Source organism: Rutidosis leptorrhynchoides, chromosome 1 (genome assembly GCF_046630445.1).
Source record: "Rutidosis leptorrhynchoides isolate AG116_Rl617_1_P2 chromosome 1, CSIRO_AGI_Rlap_v1, whole genome shotgun sequence".
Classification (NCBI taxonomy): domain Eukaryota; kingdom Viridiplantae; phylum Streptophyta; class Magnoliopsida; order Asterales; family Asteraceae; genus Rutidosis; species Rutidosis leptorrhynchoides.
In genome coordinates this window covers 37,708,384-37,732,381 of record NC_092333.1, presented here as the reverse complement: position 1 = coordinate 37,732,381, position 23,998 = coordinate 37,708,384, and the positions used below count along the sequence as shown (strand labels likewise).

Sequence of the window (23,998 nt, the reverse complement as noted above, 5' to 3'; positions counted from 1 at the left end):
GTATCTCAAGATTACATAATATACAATACAAGTTGATTAAGTTATGGTTGGAATAGATTTGTTACCAATTTTCACGTAGCTAAAATGAGAAAAATTATCCAATCTTGTTTTACCCATAACTTCTTCATTTTAAAACCGTTTTGAGTGAATCAAATTGCTATGGTTTTATATTGAACTCTATTTTATGAATCTAAACAGAAAAAGTATAGGTTTATAGTCGTAAAAATAAGTTACAAGTCGTTTTTGTAAAGGTAGTCATTTCAGTCGAAAGAACGACGTCTAGATGACCATTTTAGAAAACATACTTCCACTTTGAGTTTAACCATAATTTTTGGATATAGTTTCATGTTCATAATAAAAATCATTTTCTCAGAATAACAAATTTTAAATCAAAGTTTATCATAGTTTTTATTTAACTAACCCAAAACAGCCCGCGGTGTTACTACGACGGCGAAAATCCGGTTTTACGGTGTTTTTCGTGTTTCCAGGTTTTAAATCATTAAGTTAGCATATCATATAGATATAGAACATGTGTTTAGTTGATTTTAAAAGTCAAGTTAGAAGGATTAACTTTTGTTTGCGAACAAGTTTAGAATTAACTAAACTATGTTCTAGTGATTACAAGTTTAAACCTTCGAATAAGATAGCTTTATATGTATGAATCGAATGATGTTATGAACATCATTACTACCTTAAGTTCCTTGGATAAACCTACTAGAAAAAAGAAAAATGGATCTAGCTTCAACGGATCCTTGGATGGCTCGAAGTTCTTGAAGCAGTATCATGACACGAAAACAAGTTCAAGTAAGATCATCACTTGAAATAAGATTGTTATAGTTATAGAAATTGAACCAAAGTTTGAATATGATTATTACCTTGTATTAGAATGATAACCTACTGTAAGAAACAAAGATTTCTTGAGGTTGGATGATCACCTTACAAGATTGGAAGTGAGCTAGCAAACTTGAAAGTATTCTTGATTTTATGTAACTAGAACTTGTAGAATTTATGAAGAACACTTAGAACTTGAAGATAGAACTTGAGAGAGATCAATTAGATGAAGAAAATTGAAGAATGAAAGTGTTTGTAGGTGTTTTTGGTCGTTGGTGTATGGATTAGATATAAAGGATATGTAATTTTGTTTTCATGTAAATAAGTCATGAATGATTACTCATATTTTTGTAATTTTATGAGATATTTCATGCTAGTTGCCGAATGATGGTTCTCACATGTGTTACATGACTCACATGGGCTGCTAAGAGCTGATCATTAGAGTGTATATGCCAATAGTACATACATCTAAAAGCTGTGTATTGTACGAGTACGAATACGGGTGCATACGAGTAGAATTGTTGATGAAACTGAACCAGGATGTAATTGTAAGCATTTTTGTTAAGTAGAAGTATTTTGATAAGTATATTGAAGTCTTTCAAAAGTGTATAAATACATATTAAAACACTACATGTATATACATTTTAATTGAGTCGTTAGTCATCGTTAGTCGTTACATGTAAGTGTTGTTTTGAAACCTTTAGGTTAACGATCTTGTTAAATGTTGTTAACCCAATGTTTATAATATCAAATGAGATTTTAAATTATTATATTATCATGATATTATCATGTATGAATATCTATTAATATGATATATATACATTAAATGTCTTTACAACGATAATCGTTACATATATGTCTCGTTTAAAAATCATTAAGTTAGTAGTCTTGTTTTTACATATGTAGTTCATTGTTAATATACTTAATGATATGTTTACTTATCATAGTATCATGTTAACTATATATATATCCATATATATGTCATCATATAGTTTTTACAAGTTTTAACGTTCGTGAATCACCGGTCAACTTGGGTGGTCAATTGTCTATATGAAACATATTTCAATTAATCAAGTCTTAACAAGTTTGATTGCTTAACATGTTGGAAACATTTAATCATGTAAATATCAATCTCAATTAATATATATAAACATGGAAAAGTTCGGGTCACTACATATGATCTCAACTCGAGTGCACGAGTATAAAGGTACTTCACAAGTAAACGTATGCATGAAAGTTGTTTAGCCTTGACCTAAACAAGTAAGTTGTATCAATTAACCGGTTACGACACAAGGTCGGGCGAAATGTGTTCAATTAGTCATATGGTTCGTTACGACTCGAATATATAGCATGTGAATCACGTTGTCAAGTTTCATGCAAGAATCAAGTATAAAAGCATGTTAGAACGATTGCATAAGTATTTGGTTAAGTTTGATTAAGAGTCAAATTTGGTCAAGTCAAAGTCAACGAAAAAGTCAACACGTTCGGGTCGGGTCTCGGACTATTTTTCTGAGCTAATAAATCATATATAAGCATGTTAGAACAAGTTACATGTTAATCGGAGGTGCGTAGCATAGTTAGAATTAAACGAAAAAGTGCAAAGTTGATCAATCCCTGAACTAGTCAAAATGTCGCGCCGCGACATATGGTGGTCGCGCCGCGACAATGGGCGTGGTCTGGTGCCTGGTCTGTTTCAAATGTTCAAGTCTCGAATCAAACTTCATTCGAACACATTTTATGAACCGAAAACACTTACAACACGTATCTTATATCGTTGGAAAGGTAATTTAACGAGGAATACAACTAAACACCTTTCATAATCCAAAAACATCATTTACAATAATCAGTCCAAGTTGAATGCTCGTTAAAAGTTCATCATTAGAGTTTCAAGTTCGTAAAATGCATTTCATGATTCGGGAACTTACTACGCACATATAATATGCCGTTTCGAAGGTAATTGAACATACATTGTAACTAGACACTTACTAATAACATTTCATGGCATTCAAAGCATCAAAAGTTCATTTTAAAGTTCATCAAACCCTAACCAAAATCATGAATTCCACCATTTTATAAATGAAGCTTTTCTAAATCAACATACACATCAAATTGAAGCTAATGATGCTAGTAACACATTTAATACATGAACTTTAACATTTAAACAACATTTAGTCAATCAAAATTCAAGATTAAGCACACCCATTTTTCATATTCAAACTAGTTACTCAAAACAACAAATCGAGCAAACTAAACGCATATTCATGTTAGACTTGAGTCATAGACACTAACTAACATCATTTCAAGTCTATTAAACGAATTTGAAAAATCTAAAGTTTTTAGAAACCTTACCTCAAGTAGTGAAATTGGTACCAAATCGAAGAGGATGAAGAGAGGATCACGGATATGTAATATGTTTTGATGTTTGCTTCCTAGATTCGATTTAGATGATGGATTTGTGTAAATGGAGAAAATGGTATAAGAATGGAAGAAAGAAATGAGAGAAAAAGATAAAAGAAAATAAAATGAAATGAAAATGAATGGTGGGAGGATGGTGGTTGACTAGTCAACCACTAGTTACAACTTTGCCCACTTAACCACATTAGTCCCTCGAGTTTGAAAGCGGGTGCGGGAATTAACCAAACGAATTATTTAAATACACTAGAGTAACGAGAGATGTTATAATCCAATAACGGGAATATTAAGAATGTTAGTTAACGGAAGGTACGAATTTAGATAACGAAAGATATTATCTAAAAAAAAGACGGGCGTTAAAATAATTTAACGGAAAAAGACGGGATGTTACAAATAAGACATGAGTTTACCTTGCGACCTCGTCATTTGAGATGTTGCTCCAGTATCCATGTACCAATTGTTATCTCCTCGGTTCAAGCTCATTGTGTACATGGCTGATTCTATGTCCGATGGAGTATGAGAACCAACCGATTGAGCATAAGTATTTTGTGGTGGACGTGGATGAAGTTTTTGATATTCTGCCATGATTGGAGACTTTTTTTTTTTTAATCAAAAGAAGGAAAGTAAAGATGAAATTTTGAAAGAGTAGAAATATATTGAAAAGCACAATGAAATATCGTGGTGTAAACTTTTCGTCAGAGAAGAAAAAAAAAATCAACAACTTGCAATTAAGTTGATTTCACGTAGAGAAAAAAAAATGGATACTTATGGGTAATTTGAGTGATGGCAGAGAAGCGAGATTAATAATTGTAGGCCTAATATTTAACTTCAATTGTAGGCGTACTTCTATATATTATCTTTGAATCTTCCAGAGAAAGTTAAAAGAATAATGAAAAAGAAGGGTATTAGAGAGAGGATCGTGATGCAGCTCTTATACCATATAAGAATGATAATTTTGTGTGTCCATTTCTCATTAATCTGATGCAATATATATACAACTATGCACAGTGGCGATTCTAGAATGAAAACCTAATGGGGTCCTAATTTTTTTTTCAAAACTAATTATAATTTGAGGGTACTCCAGTGGTTGTTTACCTTTAAATAATCATAAATTTTAAAAATATATGGGGTTCTATGATTAAATTTAGCAGTGTCCTATACGATTTTAATAGTAGATCGTCTAAATTTTTTTTAATTTAATGGAATCATAGGACCCCACTCCACCAAGGGTGGAGTCGCCACTGACTATGCATATATCGATCCTAACAAAACAATCCCACAATTTATGGGGTTGACTTTACAAAGCTTATCTATTCTATACATAGTCAAATATTCTATACAAATATATAATCATAACTTTGGTAACAAGATATTCGGCTATTAGTTTCTTTGCGCTATGCATAATCTTTGTCGGCGTGTACTTTTCAAGTTGGGCAATACTCATGGCCAGAAGGTCTCATATCCCAAAAGTTCAACTGGATGTTGGTTTAACTCAATTCACGCTCTCACCAACAAACAACACTTTGTATTACAATCTCGCGGCTTGATGTAATTAGAAGTATTTCTTTTCGTTGGATTAAAAATAGAAGTCATTTAGCTTCTAATTGGAACTTATGGCTTTCTATGCCTTTGTAATTTTCCCTTAGCTTCTTGCTAGGGAACGTTTGATTTTTTTTATATATTTATTCTTTGGCCGTAAAAAAAAAAAAAATCTCGCGGCTAACATAACCTATCAAAATCCTACCGGTCTAGTGGGGATAAAGTTCTGTAAAACTAATCTCTACTTGATGTATCAAGGCCAGCTATTGGGTACGCAAAGAATTTCGGAAGCGTTTTATTTACAACATAAAGAGGAAAAGAGTATTGTTAACGTGACATTAGGAGGTCAACACGAATTGCAGTTGATTCATGGTGATGAGAGGATGGTTTACACGTTGGAATATAAGAAGGGTTTTTATTTAATTAATTTAATGTTGAGACTTAAGATGAAGTTTAAAGCGTTAGGGTTGCCCACGAAGAGATATGCATATCAGATCATGTGCGATAATGCACTGCTTCCATTGAGTTCCGAAGGCAATGTTTCATCCGCGAGGTTTTATATTGAGGATTGTTTGCATAAGAAAATAGATATCAAGTCTTCTGATGTTTAAGAAGAAGCATATGACTATGAAATATTGTCAGAGGTTCTTTTGAGTTCCAAAGGCAGTGTTTCATAGGTTTGATTGTACGAAGTGTTCGTATGATGAAATATCCGTCCATTATTTTTAACAAGACTAAATGTGATTGAGATGCTAATTTAATTTTATTGATTAGATTATAACTAGTTATCGAACTCTCGCGCGCCCGGGGTTCGATTTTCAATTTATTTTATTGTGTTTAGTTTGTAAAATTATTTCGTGGATAACGGTCATGTCGTCGAAGCGCTACTCGAGTCGAACTAAAAGGTATAACCCGTCAAAGATTTAAATGTTATTTTACATCTTCGCGTTTCGCTATGGAATTGTCGACTTTTAAAAATTTAACGCAAAATCAACGTGTATGAAAAGTACCTCAAATATTTATCGTTTTTTAAAAAGCGTCTGTTTTTCCTATAGTTAGTGACATTGTGTTCCTAAAATTATTTCGAGTTTAACGATGTTGTCGGAAAAATTTAACTCGTTGCGAGAGAGAAGATATAACCCGTTGAATATTTGGATGGAGTTTAGTTAAAATTTTTTATGAAAATGGTTATTTGACACTTTACCCCCTGTTTGGGGGGCCGGTTTTAATTTTTGAACAAAGGTTGGGGGCTTTACTTGCGAAAAGGAAAAAAGTGAAAAAATGAAGAAAAAAAATTGTGAAAGGACGAAAATACCCCTAGTTATTATTCATCAGTTTTATCTAATAATTAATATGATAATGATAATTTATTATATTTAATATTAGTTTTGGATGTAAGTCTGAGATTTAGAAGATGTTCTCTAATTTTGTTTAGTTTTGAACGTAATCTTTAATACAGTACTCTGATATTCATAATTTTGTTTTAAAAATTATAATCAACAATCCATTGTCAATTATTTCGTTTCTAAAATGAAATATAATCGGACGGATATAATATAACTTTAATAAAATAAATGAGATATGCCAATTACAATATTTAATTAAGCATCTGTATAATGATTGCAAACATATAAATTCTACTAATATCACGATTGGCGCTTTTGTTTATATATACAAAACTAGTTTTATGAGCCCGTGTGCTACACGGAATCATAAAATTTAAAGATATATTTCGCTATTCCATTTATATTGTCCATTATTCTTTTAGAATGTCCCAAATTAATTGAATACTTTCATAAGAATAAAAATAATATGATAAAGTTTTTTTAAAATGTACATTATAATTTTTGTCTGGGACAATAAATTTGGGACGGATGGAGTAATCAATTTTAAGAATAACTATTTTAGGAGCCAATGATTTGAGAATATGTCACATATTATTGCGATTGCTCTTAATTTATGAAAAAGACGTATTAGGTTTGTTTGTTTTCTTATTAAGGTTTGTAAAATGTTAAACAAAAGAAATAAAAGTAAAAAAAAACGATGACTTTTACGTAATTTTTTTAACTTAAATAAAAATATTTAAAGAAATGTAAATTGAGTGACATGTGAAAATAGTTTAGATCGGAGTGACATGTGGAAATAGTTAATATAAGAGTGACATGTTCGAAAATTTAATATGACGGTGACATATGACAAACATAATATATCAGTGACATGTGATAAATTTTAAAATTAAGGTGACATGTAACGTATATGTACAAGTTTATATATATATATATATATATATATATATATATATATATATATATATACAAAAATATGATATGTTCAAATTAGAACTACCAAAATATTCATAAGTAACAGGCTTGTCAAACTGATGTTAAAAAAGAAAAAATAAATACATAAGTGGAAGAACCACTTTTAACCTTAGATGTTGTAGATTAATGAGTTTATGACCAAACTCATGCATTTCAAAAACATATTTATCAAATTCATGCATGTTACAAAATATAGAAGATAGATTTTAATCATTTTATTAATTTAATATTTTAGCAACGCCATCGTATTTATCCCCCTTTTTCAACAATAATTTCCTTAATTATTAATGCGTAGGATTACATAGAAGATAGATTTTTAAATAATATTTTTTTTTTTTTTTTTTGAAAGACAAGAAAACTTATTATTAAACACGAAAGAAAAACATGATACAAACGGCTATGGCAATCCACACAATCTGGATCTAACCAAGCCAAACGCTAGAGAAAAATACATACAAACTCAGGTTGCAAAGAAAGCAACCACTACTAACACTAGACATCTCAAAAATGATCACGACAAATTTAGATAAGTACAAGGATTTGTTAACCACGTGAGCCACTCTAGCCTCCAACCTTTGAATTTAGCAGAAATCCAGTCGAAAGATTTCACTTGAATCTCACTTACAATCATTGGAGTGCTCCAACTTTTCCCATTAAAGATCACATTATTCCTGTTTTTCCAAATGATGTATGAACAAACTCAGATTAACGCTTGCCAGATCTTCTTCCCGTGAGTTGACATGGAGGAATTCGTGTTTGCATTTAAGAGCTGCGGTATAGAAGATGCTGTAGGAATCTGCACATTCCACCACTTTAGAATACGTTCCATGACATCCGAAGTACGATTGCACAGAGAAATAAATGTGGAACCGACTCTAATCCGTCATTACATAGTGGACAGCGGGTGCTGTGAAGATCTACGCCTCTCTTATCTAACTCGATTCTTACCGGTAACCTTTTTTTCATGAGACGCCAACAAAAGATCTCGATTTTTTTTGGAACAAGGCTGTTTCGTAAAGTCTCCTGTGGTGCGATGAAAGGGCTGAGTAGATGCTCGTCTATTAAGGTAGCAAGCTTTTTCACAGTAAACAATCCATTCGAAGAAAGTACCCATTTCCATTTGTCACTACTATTACGGTTGATTGTAACTGAAGATAGCAAATTGGTTAGGGAATGAAGCTCGCCGACTGCCCTACCTGAAGGAGATCGCAGCCAATTCCAACACCACTCAGCCCCTTGAGACTCACTAGCAGCGCGATAACGGACCGAGACCTCCTGATTCGACTCCAGCCTGTATAACCGAGGAAATAACTTGCATAATTTGTCAGCTCCTATCCAATGTTCTCGCCAAAATGAAGTACGTCCTCCGTCGCCTATAGATTTGATGAAGCTGTTCTTGAAAGGTACCTGTAACTCATCAATCATAATGCCTGCAGAAATGATATTGTTCCACGTGCTAGAAGATGAATTTGAAGTAAACCCATCTTCTAACAGTAAACCGCCATTTATACCATAAAGACTACGAATAATTTTGACCCAAAGAGAATCGGTTTCGATTTTGAAACTCCACCACCATTTTCCTAAAAGTGCAAGGTTTTTAGCTTTTAAAGACCCGAGATTTAAACCTCCGTTCCCGAAATAATTAATAACATTTTCCCAAGAGACCCAAGAGATATTGTTTCCCTCCCCCGACCCACCCCAAAAGAAAGATCTCCTCACACGCTCGAGTAATTTGATCACACATGGCGAAGCACGGTAGAGCGAAAAGTAATACAACGGTAGACTATTAAGCACCGACTTGATGAGCACTAATCTTCCCTCAAAGGACAACGATCTCATTCTCCAACCCGAAAGCCTCGAATTGAACTTATCAATAACTGGGCTCCAATCATTTAATTTCTTCATCTTTGAACCAATTGGCAAACCAAGATAAGTAAAGGGGAATTCACCACGAAGACAACCAAGATGATTTGCCACTAAATCAACCTCTAAAGGATCTACACCCACTCCATACAAGTAACTTTTGTTAAAATTCACTTTTAACCCCGAAGCGAGTTCAAAACACTTAAGGATGTTCCGAAAATTCAAGGCATTTGTTCGACCCCAATCTCCGAAGAAAATGGATCATCAGCATATTGGAGATGCGAGATCAAAACCTTATCATTACCAACCTCAGCCCCTTTGAATAAACCCTTATCAATGGCCGCTTTCACCAAAATGTTTAGACCTTCGGCCGCTAGATTATATAAAAAAGGAGAGAGAGGATCTCATTGACGCACGCCTCTACCAAGTGAGAACTCATTCGTAGGTGCCCCATTCACAAGTATGGAAATAGAAGCCGAACTTAGACATGACAAAATCCATCTTCTCCATATATGCCCGAACCCCATGCATTTCATAACATCAAGCAAAAAATTCAATTTAGGCTATCAAAAGCCTTCTCGAAATCGACCTTGAATATGATTCCTTTTTTACGGTTGGCTTTGAGAAAGTCAATGGTTTCGTTTGCAACTAACACGCCATCTAGAATGTACCTATCTTTTAAAAAACCGCTTTGTTCCGGGCCCACGAGAGAAGGAATAACCTTCCGAAGGCGGTTTGAAAGGATTTTGACAACTATTTTATAGTAACTACCTATTAGACTAATTGGTCTAAAATCTCCAAGTCCCAATGCGTCCGCCTTTTTAGGTACAAGCGTAATGAAGGACGCGTTGCACCCTTTTGAAATCTCGCCCGTATCCCAAAACCAAGTAGTCGCATCAATAAGATCACTTTTAATAATACTCCAAAACTTCTTAAAGAAATGAAAATTAAAACCGTCCGGGCCTGGCGCTTTCGAGCTTCCACAATCCTTAATTGCGTTCCAAATTTCTTCTTCAGTAAAATGACCTTCAAAGGTGCTGGCCTCATCAGTGGTTAGAATAGGGTAGAACAACTCTTCAAGTGTTGGTCTCATAGCCTCAGGCTCCATGAAAAGTTTGCTAAAATGATCAAAAACCGCTGTTTTGATGGCGATAGGATTTTCTACCCATGTACCCTGAACTAGAAAGCCTTTTATGTTTGATTTGTTTTGCTTACCCTGAATAACTGAGTGGTAGAAACGCGTGTTCTCGTCTCCCTCTAGGTTCCAACGCAATCTCGCTTTTTGCTTGAGCATGTTGGATTTAATGTTCTCCTTATCCACCCATTTTTTCCTATAATCTTTCCACTATTGCAATTCACTTTCTGAAAGAACTTGTGTTTCGGCTTTGGCTTCCAAGTTTGAGGCTAACACTTTCAATGCATCGATTTCGCTATCAAGTTTCCCAAAACTATCTGAACTCCACTATTTGAGGGCTGCCTTTACTTTTTTTAATCGGTTCCTGAAATTGCAGTCTTTACGTACCCTTACATCAATCGGTTTGGCCCAGGCATCTTCAATGATCTTTTCAATACCAGCCTCTTCGAACAAAATATCGAACACCCTGAATGGTTTAGGGCCAAAATTCTTGTCGTCATCTTTCAGAACTATAGGGCAGTGGTCGGATCGAGTACGCTCTAGTATAATAGCTGATAGGTTATTCCATGTGAGTTGGAATTTTCCCGAAACAAGGAACCTGTCTATTTTACTAAATTTAGTACCGTCGTCACTAATGTGACGCCCCGTACAAAATCATCGTGTACGATTCGTCAACAACAGGATCTTTACACGGTCAAATACTACATGCTGTTTGAAAACCAGTTTTGCATTCATAAAAAGATAATGTTTTACAAAAGATAACGTGACACAAAGGTCGTTACAAAGCTATTATTCAAAATAACATAAGTTGCGAATGCAAAGTAAATGTTCCATGATTGAGACATCTCTAAGTAATGCAACGAAAATCTAACACAGCAGGTCCATAATAGCAAGTCTATAACACCAAGACAACGAGTCTAACAGCAGAAGCAACAACGTCTAAGCACCTGAGAAATACACGCTTAAAAAGCTAGAAAGCTTGGATCCTAATAAAGTGATGGAACCCTAAGCTAGAGAGCTTGGATCCTTTTCACACAAGTTATAAGGTCACAAAGCTAGAAAGCTTGAACCTTTAGTGTTCTTGAAGACCTTGAAGCATAAAGCTTAGATCTTTAAGTTACATGAAGACCATAAACACAAGTTTTGATCTTTATAATAAAATAATGAGATCATAAGTTAGGAAACTTAGATCCAACAAAAGATATGAAGATTCAAGCTAGAAAGCTTGCATCTTAGTTGTTCTTGAAGATCTTGAAGCATAAATCTTGGATCTTTAAGTTACATGAAGATCACAAACACAAGGTTGAATCTTTATAATAAAATAACAAGATTAAAGTTAAAAGATATAGATCTACAAAGTAGGTGAAGATTCAAAGATAGAAAGCTTGAATATTCCATGTTCTTGAAGGATTCAAACCCAAGTTTGAATCTTTAAGATGTAACAAGATCAAAAGCTAAAAGCTAGATCCATAAAATGATGATGATGGTGTCGAAAATGATAAGAGAAGAAGAAGAAGAAAGTTTAAAACTTACACTTTTTAGAGTGAGAAAGACTAGAGAGAAAATTAGAGAGTAAGTGTGTGTAAATTGTGAATGAGATCAAGTATAAAATAGGTGAGGTTGGCTTGGTATTTATAGTGGGATGGTGGTGGTGTGGCCGTGATTTTCAAGGGGGACGGGGGGGACAAACTTTTACTTTTTGGTTAATGGTTGTCTAAAGTTGGTGCTTATGTTAGGATCCCATGCAACATTAAGGATAATGCTTAACAAAAATGCTAGTATGTTCTCTCTAGTAAATGAGCATTTATCTTTCATTATTATGGGTCACTAACTTTTTATAATTGGGCTAATTAAATAGTCCACTAGCTAGTATAGGGTGGGCTAAGGTCCAACAAGGTAGAAAGTCCAACAAGACCAACTAGTGTGCTCTAGTAAATTACTAAGCGTAATTAATCATCCAAAAACCCAAGTAATTGTTATTATAAAATAACAATTAGTATTTCGTAGTCGTAATATTCCGGTTACGACAAAAGTTAAACGTGTACACAGTACGCAGTTCGTTCTAAACGTCAAGTGACACCAACAATCGTAAAAGCTTTCGGGGATCAAGTTAAGTGATTACACACTTAATAGCACGTTGTAAGATATTAATGAAAGTAATTAATCATTAAATAAGATCCCAGAGCATAAACTAGCTCAGTACGCACATATACGCAGTTTCGTGAAAGCACAAAGCACAAAAGCAAGTCGAAAAAGTTGGGTCTTTAGATTACCCACCTGTTAAAGAAAATTTCGTCCCGAAATTTTGAGGAGTGACCAACAATGGTACCGTATTTGAATAAGAAGGAGCGTATCAAAGTTCTATGAGACTCGTGGGCTCAGGAGTGAGTTATTTACCTTGAAAGGTACTTAGGCGTATAAAAGTATGAATAGGTACATGCCATTAATTAAGTCTCTTATCCTAAGAGATCAACAGTTTGGTTTCGTTTCTTGCTAACATGAATATGTCATCCGAATATATACCCACAAAAGAAAAGATGATGTCCTTATTCTTACAAGCATCTTCAGGAGACTGGATGCATGAAATGCATCATGAATGTTTCTAAACTCATCTAAAACATTGAGCGCTTATGTCGCAATAAAAAGCTGACAGATAGAATGGAAAACATGTTGATCACAACCATGCGATTTGATGTCCAGATAGTGTTAGCCATGGATTTTACTAACCCCTTGATTTCAGAAGGAGACCATAGGCATAAAGAACCCGATATTTAAGAATGTTTCATTTGACTAAATGAATTGAAATTTTAGCTGAAAGTGACTAATCAGACTTATATGTAATGCAAGCCATAATTATTTATAGCGTCTTCAGGACGGTCTGAACGAACAATGAAGGATATCACCCATTTTACCATACTGCAGGTGAAGTTATCCTTGGATGGAATGAAAGCACAGTTCCATAATGTAACTTTATCCTTTCGGTTACATTTTGAAGTTATGGTTAACATTAATCTAGAACAACATATAGTTGTAACCAATGAAGGAAGGAATATGTAGAGTAACCACACTAGTGTCGTAGATGTTTAAACAGTCCTCTTCCAAGAGGATAACAAGATTAATAGATTCTCAAACTATCTTATATTACATTTCCGAAAGAAAATCGCACGAAAGGTGTGATCTTTGAACGAGAGTGAACTCTTCGAGCGGTTCATCCTGAATTTTTCCTTATACTTAAGGGGATGCGCAGATGAGAAGATATGTGAACTCTTGGTCCTAAAGAATGGTTTACTCCAAGTGAAAAGAATCTCAAAAACGATTCCTTGTACCTCAGGCTACTGATTCATAGAGATGATGTTTACGAGGGTGTTGCGATTAGTCACAAAATATTGAGAGTAGAAACCTATCTAGTGCTTTTCCTACAATGGGGTGACCACTGAGTGTATCTCAGAAATCTGATTTATCGGCCAGCGTTTTTGCCAAGTCTAACCTTAAGAGGAACATTTTATGAGCGCAAAGATTTTCTAACAAATTTTGTAAAATTGCCATTCAAGGTGGCTCAAGAGTTTTTAACAAAGATCTTAATAGCAAGTGATAATGCTAAAAACGAACATATATTTCATAGCATTATTCCTTAAGAAAGACAAGATTTTAGTTGGTATTGTTCGTTTTACAAGCGATATTCGTTTAAATTTTAAAAAGAGAAGATAAAAGGCAGATTCGACAAATTGAAGACAAAAAGGTCCAAAGAGCTAAAAAGTACAAAGATACAATTAAAAAGATTCAAAATATTGATGAGGAACGTCTCAAAATGACAAGAGTACAAGTTACAAGACGCAAAGTACGCGATTTAAAATAATACGCGAGGACGTCCTAAAATCCGGAACCGGGACCTGAGCCAAGAAGAAACGCCCGACGCAACGGACCAAAAATATCTAGTCTACTATGCACAAGAATATAATATAATATATATATAATTATATATAATTATATATTATATATATTATTATTATTATATTACGTCGGCAAGAAGAAAACAAATCAATTTGGCTGGATCCAGGGTGGCCATGCGACTCGCATGGCCAGAGGCACAAATCCATGCGAGTCGCATGGAGTGAAAATGTTGGTCAGGTCCTATATAAAGCCAGTTTTCTGCCGAGTTTTAAATACATAATTTTAATCTCTCTCAATATATACGATATATATATATATATAATTTATATTTTAATTTTAATTTTAATTATAATTCTAATAATAAGGGTATGTTAGCGAATGTTGTAAGGGTGTAAGTCGAAATTCTGTCCGTGTAACGCTACGCTATTTTTAATCATTGTAAGTTATGTTCAACCTTTTTATATTAATGTCTCGTAGCTAAGTAATTATTATGCTTATTTAAAACGAAGTAATCATGATGTTGGGCTAATTACTAAAATTGGGTAATTGGGCTTTGTACCATAATTGGGGTTTGGACAAAAGAACGACACTTGTGGAAACTAGACTATGGGCTATTAATGGGCTTTATATTTGTTTAACTAAATGAAAGTTTGTTAATGTTAATATAAAGATTTACAATTGGGCGTCCCTATAAATTACCATATACACTCGATCGGACACGATGGGCGGGGTATTTATATGTACGAATAATCGTTCATTTAACCGGACACGGGAATGGATTAATAGCCACTAGAATAATTAAAACAGGGGTGAAATTACATTCAAGGGTAATTGGTGTAATTGTTAACAAAGTAGTAAAACCTTGGTTTACACGCAGTCGATAACCTGGTGTATTCATTAAACAAAGTATTAAAACCTTGTTACAATTCGAATCCCCAATTAGTTGGAATATTTAACTTCGGGTATAATAATAATTTGACAAGGACACTTGCAATTTATATTTATGACTGATGGACTGTTATGGACAAAAACCAGACGGACATATTGAATAATCCAGGACAAAGGACAATTAACCCATGGGCATAAAACTAAAATCAACACGTCAAACATCATGATTACGGAAGTTTAAATAAGCATAATTCTTTTATTTCATATTTAATTTCCTTTATTTTATATTTAATTGCACTTCTAATTATCGCACTTTTATTTATTGTTATTTTATTTTATCGCACTTTTAATTATCGTACTTTTTAATTATCGCAATTTTATTTTATCGCATTTTTATTATTCGCAATTTCATTATCGTTATTTACTTTACGCTTTAATTTTAGTCTTGTATTTATATTTTACATTAATTTTTAACTGCGACTAAAGTTTTAAAATCGACAAACCGGTCATTAAACGGTAAAAACCCCCCTTTATAACAATAATATTACTTATATATATATTTGTATTTTTATAAAAGTAAACTAATATAGCGTTGAGCTTTGTTCAAAGATTTCCCTGTGGAACGAACCGGACTTACTAAAAACTACACTACTGTACGATTAGGTACACTGCCTATAAGTGTTGTAGCAAGGTTTAAGTATATCCATTCTATAAATAAATAAATATTTTGTGTAAAATTGTATCGTATTTAATAGTTTTTCCTAGTAAAATAATAACTATTTTATATACACCTCGCTTCACATCAAGTATTTTTGGCGCCGCTGCCGGGGAACATTCGCCGAAGCGAAACGTCAATATAATATAAAAAAAAAATATTTTTAAGTTTTAATTAGTTTTTGTTATATATATATTTTTGTTTAAAAATTATAAAAATTTAAAAAGATATAAAAAATTAAAAAAGCTTTTAAAATCGAAAAAAAAAATATTTTAAGTATATTTTTAAGTTTTTCTTTTATTTTTTACAAAATTATAAAGTATTTTAAGTTTATTTTTAAGTTTTTATTTTAATTATATATATATATTTTATTTAAATATAAAACAGAAAAAAAAAGAAAATAAAATATTAAATATTACGTGACCTGTCATTTGAACCAGCCCAATTGAACCAGTTCAGGGTATCCATGCGACTCGCATGACCCACCCCCTTAAACCATGCGACTCGCATGAGGGGTCTGACAGGGCCACAACCAAACCCTAATCACGCATTTATTACGGATAATATATTATTATTATTATTAAACCCTAATCTTTTTATTATTATTATAATTAAGTTTTTACTTTATTTTATTTATATTACTTTTAAACTAGTTTTATATATTATAAACTTAATACTTTTATTATAAAATATAAAAATAATATTTTTTATAAAAATTATACTTTTACAACTTTTTGTATATTTTTATATTTTGTCCCTTTTTAATCGTTGTAGCGTATTATTTGTATTTTTAGCTCATATTTAATTTTAAACTTAGTTTTTGCTATAGTTATTTTTACTCCTAGATTTTTAGGCTTTGCCGTAGAATTCCTTAAGTGCTTTTTCTTTAGACTAAGATTTAGGTGCTTTAGAATTTTGCGACGCCTTTTTAAGTTTTAGTTTCTTTTTAAGTTATTTCCATTTGGGATTTAGTTTTTCCTGTAAGCTTTAATATTTTTAGACCTTTTACTATGTATCAATTATCATTCCAATTAGTAATTTCAATTTGCGATTATAATTTTAAGTTAGTTGTAGTAATAAGGTTAGGTTAGTAAAGTATTTTTAAGTTTTTATAAGTTTCTTTTATTTTTCCGTCGTCTTTTATTTTTCAACCATTTTTTCTTTTTCAACCCTTTTCGACGAACTCTTTTTCTCTCTTATTTCTCGCTATTCTAGTTTTTAGGACTTAGAATTTTTTCTACTTCTTATCTAAATTTCTTAAAATTACGAAAATTTATTTTAAGTGGTTAAATTAATAGACATCAAAATTTTCTGGTTCGTAGTAATAGTTGGATTTGTACGTGGACCGGGTTATTGGAGCCAAACAGTCCTCAATTATATTGAGACCAAACGAATCCTGCCCCTCTGCTGCATCTTTTGGCTATTCGAAACGTGGGCAAAATCAGAAAAGTCTATTGATTGGATAACTTATTATAAATTTTCTTTCCTTTTAAAAACTAATAGGATATTCAGTGAATGCACCGAGCAAGACGTTCATCACCTTTTGTACGTTCACCACCTGTAACTAGATCAAGACATCGTTTAACAAATATAACCGCCGTTGATTTTTCTTTAGAATCGTCATCCAGTCGACCAAGTACTTCAGTTCAAATTTCCGATAATCCATTTTTTGAACCCAACCTCACAATTGAGAATCCAGAGAATATTCAGGAACGGTTCATAGATCCTGAACCATTAAACTTTCCTCCGGAACCACCAATCATTCAAACAGAGATTGTTGAGGAACGAACTATTAAATCAGAATCATCTAGTGATACCGAGTCAACAAATTCAATTATGGAGAATCTGGAACCTTTAAGTATGGAAGACCGAATGAGAGCTAAACGCACTGGCCAAGGTCACGCAATTACTCATCCAGACATTAATGCGCCAGATTATGAAATCAAAGGACAAATTCTACACATGGTGACTAATCAATGCCAATTTAGTGGTGCGCCGAAGGAAGATCCAAATGAACATCTACGTACCTTTAATAGGATCTGCACACTATTTAAAATCCGAGAAGTGGAGGATGAACAAATATATCTCATGTTATTTCCCTGGACTTTAAAGGGAGAAGCCAAAGATTGGTTGGAATCGTTACCTGAAGGGGCGATCGATACATGGGACGTTTTAATTGACAAATTTCTTAAACAATTTTTTCCTGCATCTAAAGCCGTAAGACTTCAAGCAGAAATTGTTACGTTCACACAAAAGCCAAATGAAACTCTATATGAGGCGTGGACAAGATATGGAAAGTTATTAAGAGGATGTCCGCAACATGGTTTAGACACCTGTCAAATAGTACAAATATTCTACCAAGGATGCGACATCACTACAAGAAAAGACATAGATATAGCAGCTGGTGGTTCTATTATGAAGAAAACCGAAACTGATGCTTACAAAATTATTGATAACACTGCTTCCCACTCACATGAGTGGCACCAAGAAAAAGATATCATTAGATCATCTAAAGCAGCTAGAGCCGATTCTAGCCATGACTTAGATTCCATTTCCGCAAAGATAGATGCTTTCGAGAGACGAATGGAAAAGATGACTAAGGATATTCACTCAATACGAATTAGTTGTGAGCAGTGTGGAGGACCACATTTGACAAAAGATTGTCTCAGTATTGAATTAACAATGGAACAAAGAGAGAATATTTCATACATAAACCAAAGGCCTGGAAATAATTATCAGAATAATTATCAACCGCCAAGACCGATTTACAATCAAAACCAGAATTATAACCAAAATATTCCATACAACAACCAACAAGGTCCTAGCAATCAACAAGTATCTAATAATACTTATAATCAGCAAAGACCTAATTTTCAAAACAAACCACCACAACAAACCGATGATAAAAAGCCGAATTTAGAAGATATGATGACGAAGCTAGTTGAAACTCAAACGCAGTTTTTCACATCTCAAAAACAAACTAATGAACAAAATGCTCAAGCATTTAGAAATCAACAAGCTTCTATTCAAAATCTGGAACAAGAAGTAAGTAACCTAGCAAGGTTAATAGGTGAAAGAAAACCGGGAAGTCTATCTAGTGATACAAACGCTAACCCCCGGAATGAAACAGCTAAAGCTATTACCACAAGAAGTGGTACAACACTTAAACCCCCTGAAATACCTGTAACTTCTGATGAAACTATTCCTACTCCACAAGAACCATAACCTGATCAAGATAAGGAAAAAGAACCGGTAGTTGAGAAGGTTAATGAAAATAACACAGTTAAGGATAAACCTTATGTTAAACCATACCAACCACCACTTCCTTACCCGAGTAAAATGAAGAAAGAAAAACTTGAAGCCGAGCAATCCAAATTCTTGGATATGTTTAAACAGATAAATGTAAATCTTCCTTTCATTGATGTGATTTCAGGAATGCCAAGATATGCTAAATTCTTGAAAGATCTAATCTCAAATAGAAAGAAAATGGAAGAACTCTCGGCTGTTACTATGAATGCTAATTGTTCAGCAGTGCTGTTAAATAAGATACCAGAAAAACTATCTGATCCAGGAAGTTTCACAATTCCATGTTTTCTGGGTAGTCTTAGTTCAATAGAAGCATTGGCAGACTTAGGTGCTAGTATAAATCTAATGCCGTATTCACTATACGCTAAACTAGACCTTGGAGAATTGAAACCAACCAGAATAAGCATACAACTAGCCGATAGATCAATAAAATATCCTAGAGGGATAATGGAAAACATGCTAGTTAAAGTTGGTACTTTAGTATTCCCAGTAGATTTTGTTGTTTTAGACATGGAAGAAGATTCTCAAGTTCCTCTCATATTAGGAAGACCATTCTTAAACACGGCTAAAGCAATGATAGACGTGTTCGGTAAGAAACTGACCCTAAGTATAGAGGATGAGAGTGTTACCTTTTCAGTGGATAGAGCAATTCAACAACCACAATCTGCAGATGATACATGTTATTATATTCAAACTATAGATGCACATGCAGAATTATTAGAAGAATTTCCAGAATTACAAGGAACAGGAGAATGTTCTTTAGGAGAAGGTAATGAACCAATTGATGAAGCTGAAATGTTAGCTACACTTATAGCTAATGGATATGAACCAACAACAGAAGAAATTCAAATGCTAAAAGAAGAAGACAGATATCGATATAAATCATCGATAGAAGAACCTCCGAAATTAGAGTTAAAGCCACTTCCAAACCATTTGGAATACGCTTATTTACATGGTGAATCTGAATTACCTGTAATAATATCGTCTTCTCTTACTGAAAATGAGAAATCACAACTCATTTCTGTGTTGAAAGCTCATAAACCAGCCATTGCATGGAAGATTCATGATATTAAAGGAATAAGTCCTTCGTATTGCACACATAAAATCCTTATGGAAGAAGGTCATAAAACGTATGTGCAACGCCAACGAAGACTAAATCCTAATATGCAAGATGTAGTTAAGAAAGAGATTATTAAACTGCTAGATGCAGGTTTGATATATCCAATTTCTGATAGTCCATGGGTAAGCCCAGTTCAATGCGTGCCGAAGAAGGGTGGCATGACTGTCATTACAAATGAGAAAAATGAGCTTATTCCTACTAGGACTGTAACAGGATGGCGTGTATGTATTGATTATAGAAAATTAAATGACGCCACCAGAAAAGATCACTTTCCTTTACCTTTCATAGATCAAATGTTGGAAAGATTAGCCGGAAATAGTTACTATTGTTTTCTAGATGGATTTTTCGGATATTTTCAAATTCCAATAGCACCCGAGGACCAAGAGAAAACCACATTCACGTGCCCTTATGGTACTTTTGCTTACAAACGCATGCCATTTGGACTTTGTAACGCCCCTGCAACCTTTCAAAGGTGTATGATGGCGATTTTTCACGACATGATAGAAGAATGCATGGAAGTATTCATGGATGACTTTTCAGTCTTCGGTGATACATTTAAATCATGTCTAGTAAATCTGGAACGAATGCTAATTAGATGCGAAAAATCAAATCTAGTACTTAAATGGGAGAAATGCCATTTCATGGTTAAAGAAGGCATCGTTCTTGGACATAAAATTTCAAAAGAAGGAATTGAAGTGGATAGAGCTAAAGTAGATGTAATTGCTAAACTTCCACATCCCACCAATGTTAGAGGAGTTAGGAGTTTTCTAGGGCATGCCGGTTTTTACCGACGTTTTATAAAAGATTTTTCTAAAATTGCCACTCCTATGAATAAACTCCTAGAAAAGGATGCGCCATTCATCTTTTCAGATGAATGTATCAAATCTTTTAATATTCTTAAAGAAAAACTCACTAATGCGCCAATCATGATAACACCAAATTGGAATCTACCATTTGAACTAATGTGCGATGCAAGTGATTTTGCAATGGGAGCCGTTTTAGGACAAAGGATTGAAAAACGATTTCAACCTATATATTATGCTAGTAAGACGTTACAAGGAGCACAAACGAACTATACAACTACTGAAAAAGAACTCCTTGCTATTGTCTTTGCTTTTGACAAATTTCGATCATATCTCGTTCTAGCAAAAACGGTGGTCTATACAGACCATTCTGCTCTTAGATACCTATTTTCAAAACAAGATGCTAAACCAAGATTAATCCGTTGGATCTTACTCTTACAAGAGTTTGATATTGAAATACGAGATAAAAGAGGAGCAGAAAATCTCGCCGCTGAACATCTTTCTCGTCTTGAAAATCCCGAATTAGAAGTTCTAAATGAATCAGCCATACAAGACAACTTTCCTGATGAATATCTATTGAAGATAGATTATAAAGAAATCCCATGATTTGCAGAGTATGCAAACTACTTAGTTTGTGGATTCCTTGAAAAAGGATTATCGTACCAAAGACGAAAGAAATTCTTCAGTGATATAAAACACTATTTCTGGGAAGATCCACATCTGTTTAAAAGTTGTCCCGATGGAATAATACGCCGATGTGTATTTGGAGATGAAGCTAGTAAAATATTAAACCATTGTCACACAGGACCAACAGGAGGGCATTATGGGCCTCAACTAACAGCAAGAAAAGTTTATGAAGCTGGATTCTATTGGCCTACAATTTACAAAGACGCACACCTTCTTTGCAAATCCTGTGATGCATGTCAAAGGGCCGGAAAAATAAGTCAACGTGATGAAATGCCACAAAATGTCATCCAAGTATGTGAAGTATTTGACATTTGGGGTATTGACTTTATGGGTCCATTTCCAAAATCTCATAATAATCTATATATACTCGTAGCCATTGATTATGTATCTAAATGGGCGGAAGCACAAGCTCTCCCAACTAACGATGCACGAGTTGTAGTCAACTTTTTAAAACGTCTTTTTGCAAGGTTTGGAACACCGAAAGCTTTAATAAGTGATCGGGGTACTCATTTCTGTAATAATCAACTTGAGAAAGTTCTTAAAAGATATGGAGTAACTCATAAAATCTCCACCGCTTATCATCCACAAACAAGTGGACAAGTTGAAAATACCAACCGAGCTTTAAAACGTATTCTAGAGAAAACCGTAGGATCAAATCCGAAGGAATGGTCCATTAAATTGGAGGATGCACTCTGGGCTTTTAGAACAGCCTACAAAACTCCAATTGGAACCACACCTTTTAGACTTGTTTATGGAAAAGCATGTCATCTTCCAGTAGAAATTGAACACAAAGCATTTTGGGCTTTGAAGACATGTAATCTTGATTTACATGAAGCCGGACGTCTACGATTAAGTCAACTAAACGAATTAGAAGAATTAAGACATGAAGCATACGAAAATTCGTTAATCTATAAAGAAAGAACGAAGAAATGGCATGATAAAAGAATCAGAAGTTCAAAAGAATTTAAAGAAGGAGACAGAGTTCTTCTTTTCAATTCACGATTCAAGCTATTTCCTGGAAAATTGAAATCAAGATGGTCTGGACCATTCATAGTCAAAAGAGTTTTCCCATACGGAACGATAGAATTAATAAATTCAAATGGGATTGAATTTAAAGTTAATGGTCACAGAGTTAAACATTACATACATGGTCCGGTGGAAGTCGACAATGAAGTTAATCACAATTTCGACACCACAGCTAACTAAGTGTGGGGAGAATCAAGTCTTTAAAGGATAATATGTATTTCTGTTAGAGTTAGATTGTCTGTTTTCGTGTAGTCCTCGAAAATGGAACACGTATGGTCTTTCCCTAGCAGACCCTAAAGAACTAGTCTTCTCCCCCCATTCTGAATTTTTATTTTTTTTAGGTTTTTACGAAATGAAGACTGCCTGTGAACTAAACCATGGTCTAATGCTACACGCTTTGATCACTAAAAGAAATAATGACATACTCCCGAGTGAATTAGTATCAGTAATCAGAGAAAGAATGGACGGAGTTAGAAAAGGATCCAGATGCGAAGATAATAAGTTACAATTTGGTAAAGGAAAATCAAAATCCGCAGCGAAAAGAAGAGCACGACACCTAGAACGATGTCACAAATGCGGAAAATGGTCACATGGAGGTAAATGTTCAAATAATCAAACCTATTCAAATACCGAATTTGTTACTTTATGCAGAGACGGACCGTTCATATGTTTAGAAGAAAAGACAATGAATGCTCGAGGTTACGCTTATGCAGCCATGGAAAACCAATTAAACCGACTATCTTATGAATATAATAGATCATATAACTAAGAAATCTATTTCACAGGTATGTCTGTACAGTTTTTAGTTTTTATTTTTATTTTTAACCTTTTGATAATAAACGCTAATTTGTTCGCTAAAAAGTATTAAATTGGTATTAAATAAAATTAGGTTTGGCGACCGAAATTATTGATATCATTCAAAAATTTATTACATCACTGCGAAATTTAACGTTTATTCTTAAGGTATAAATATCTTTAATCAATCAACCCAAAATATTTCAAAAATTCGTCATGAGTTAAATTAGGTCTTGGAACCGAAATTACTTTACCGAAAAGAGGGGCGCATATTTTTGATAATATTTGATTGATTAAAGTGGGATAAAAAGACAAAAAGATTTTTAATTTTATTTTTACCATGTTTTTAAAATTAATATAAAACTTAAATTAATATTGTAAACTTTGTAAAAACAATATATTTAAAATTGTAAATATTTGAAAAATTAATATAAGTTTGGTGTGAATTTATAATATGAATTTTTAAATTAAGTCTGGTGTGAATTTTTAAAATATGAATTTTTAATTTTATGCATTTCAAATTTTAAGTTTGGTGTGAATTTTTAATATTAATTTTGAATTTTATATTTAAGTTGTGTGAATTTAAAAACAAAAATTTACTTTATCTCATTAAGTTAAGAATATGATTTTTAAAATTCATCGTAAGTTGAAGACTAGGTCTTTGAA

At 33.4% G+C, this 23,998-nt stretch overlaps 2 protein-coding genes across 2 annotated transcripts; one reads left to right on the top strand and one right to left on the bottom strand.

The window, feature by feature from the left end:
* Positions 1 to 5,030: 5,030 nt before the first annotated feature.
* On the top strand, positions 5,031 to 5,393 carry LOC139859944 (uncharacterized). The gene has a single exon (XM_071848743.1). The coding sequence runs from the start codon at positions 5,031 to 5,033 to the stop codon at positions 5,391 to 5,393; it is 363 nt and encodes a 120-aa protein (XP_071704844.1).
* Positions 5,394 to 7,614: 2,221 nt separating this feature from the next.
* Positions 7,615 to 10,260, bottom strand: LOC139859892 (uncharacterized). Its single transcript, XM_071848685.1, has 4 exons — positions 9,579 to 10,260; positions 8,052 to 9,100; positions 7,820 to 7,899; positions 7,615 to 7,774 (listed from the first exon to the last, which is right to left on the bottom strand). Exons 1-4 carry the CDS (start codon positions 10,258 to 10,260, stop codon positions 7,615 to 7,617), a joined length of 1,971 nt encoding a protein of 656 aa, XP_071704786.1.
* Between the last annotated feature and the right edge of the window lie 13,738 nt (positions 10,261 to 23,998).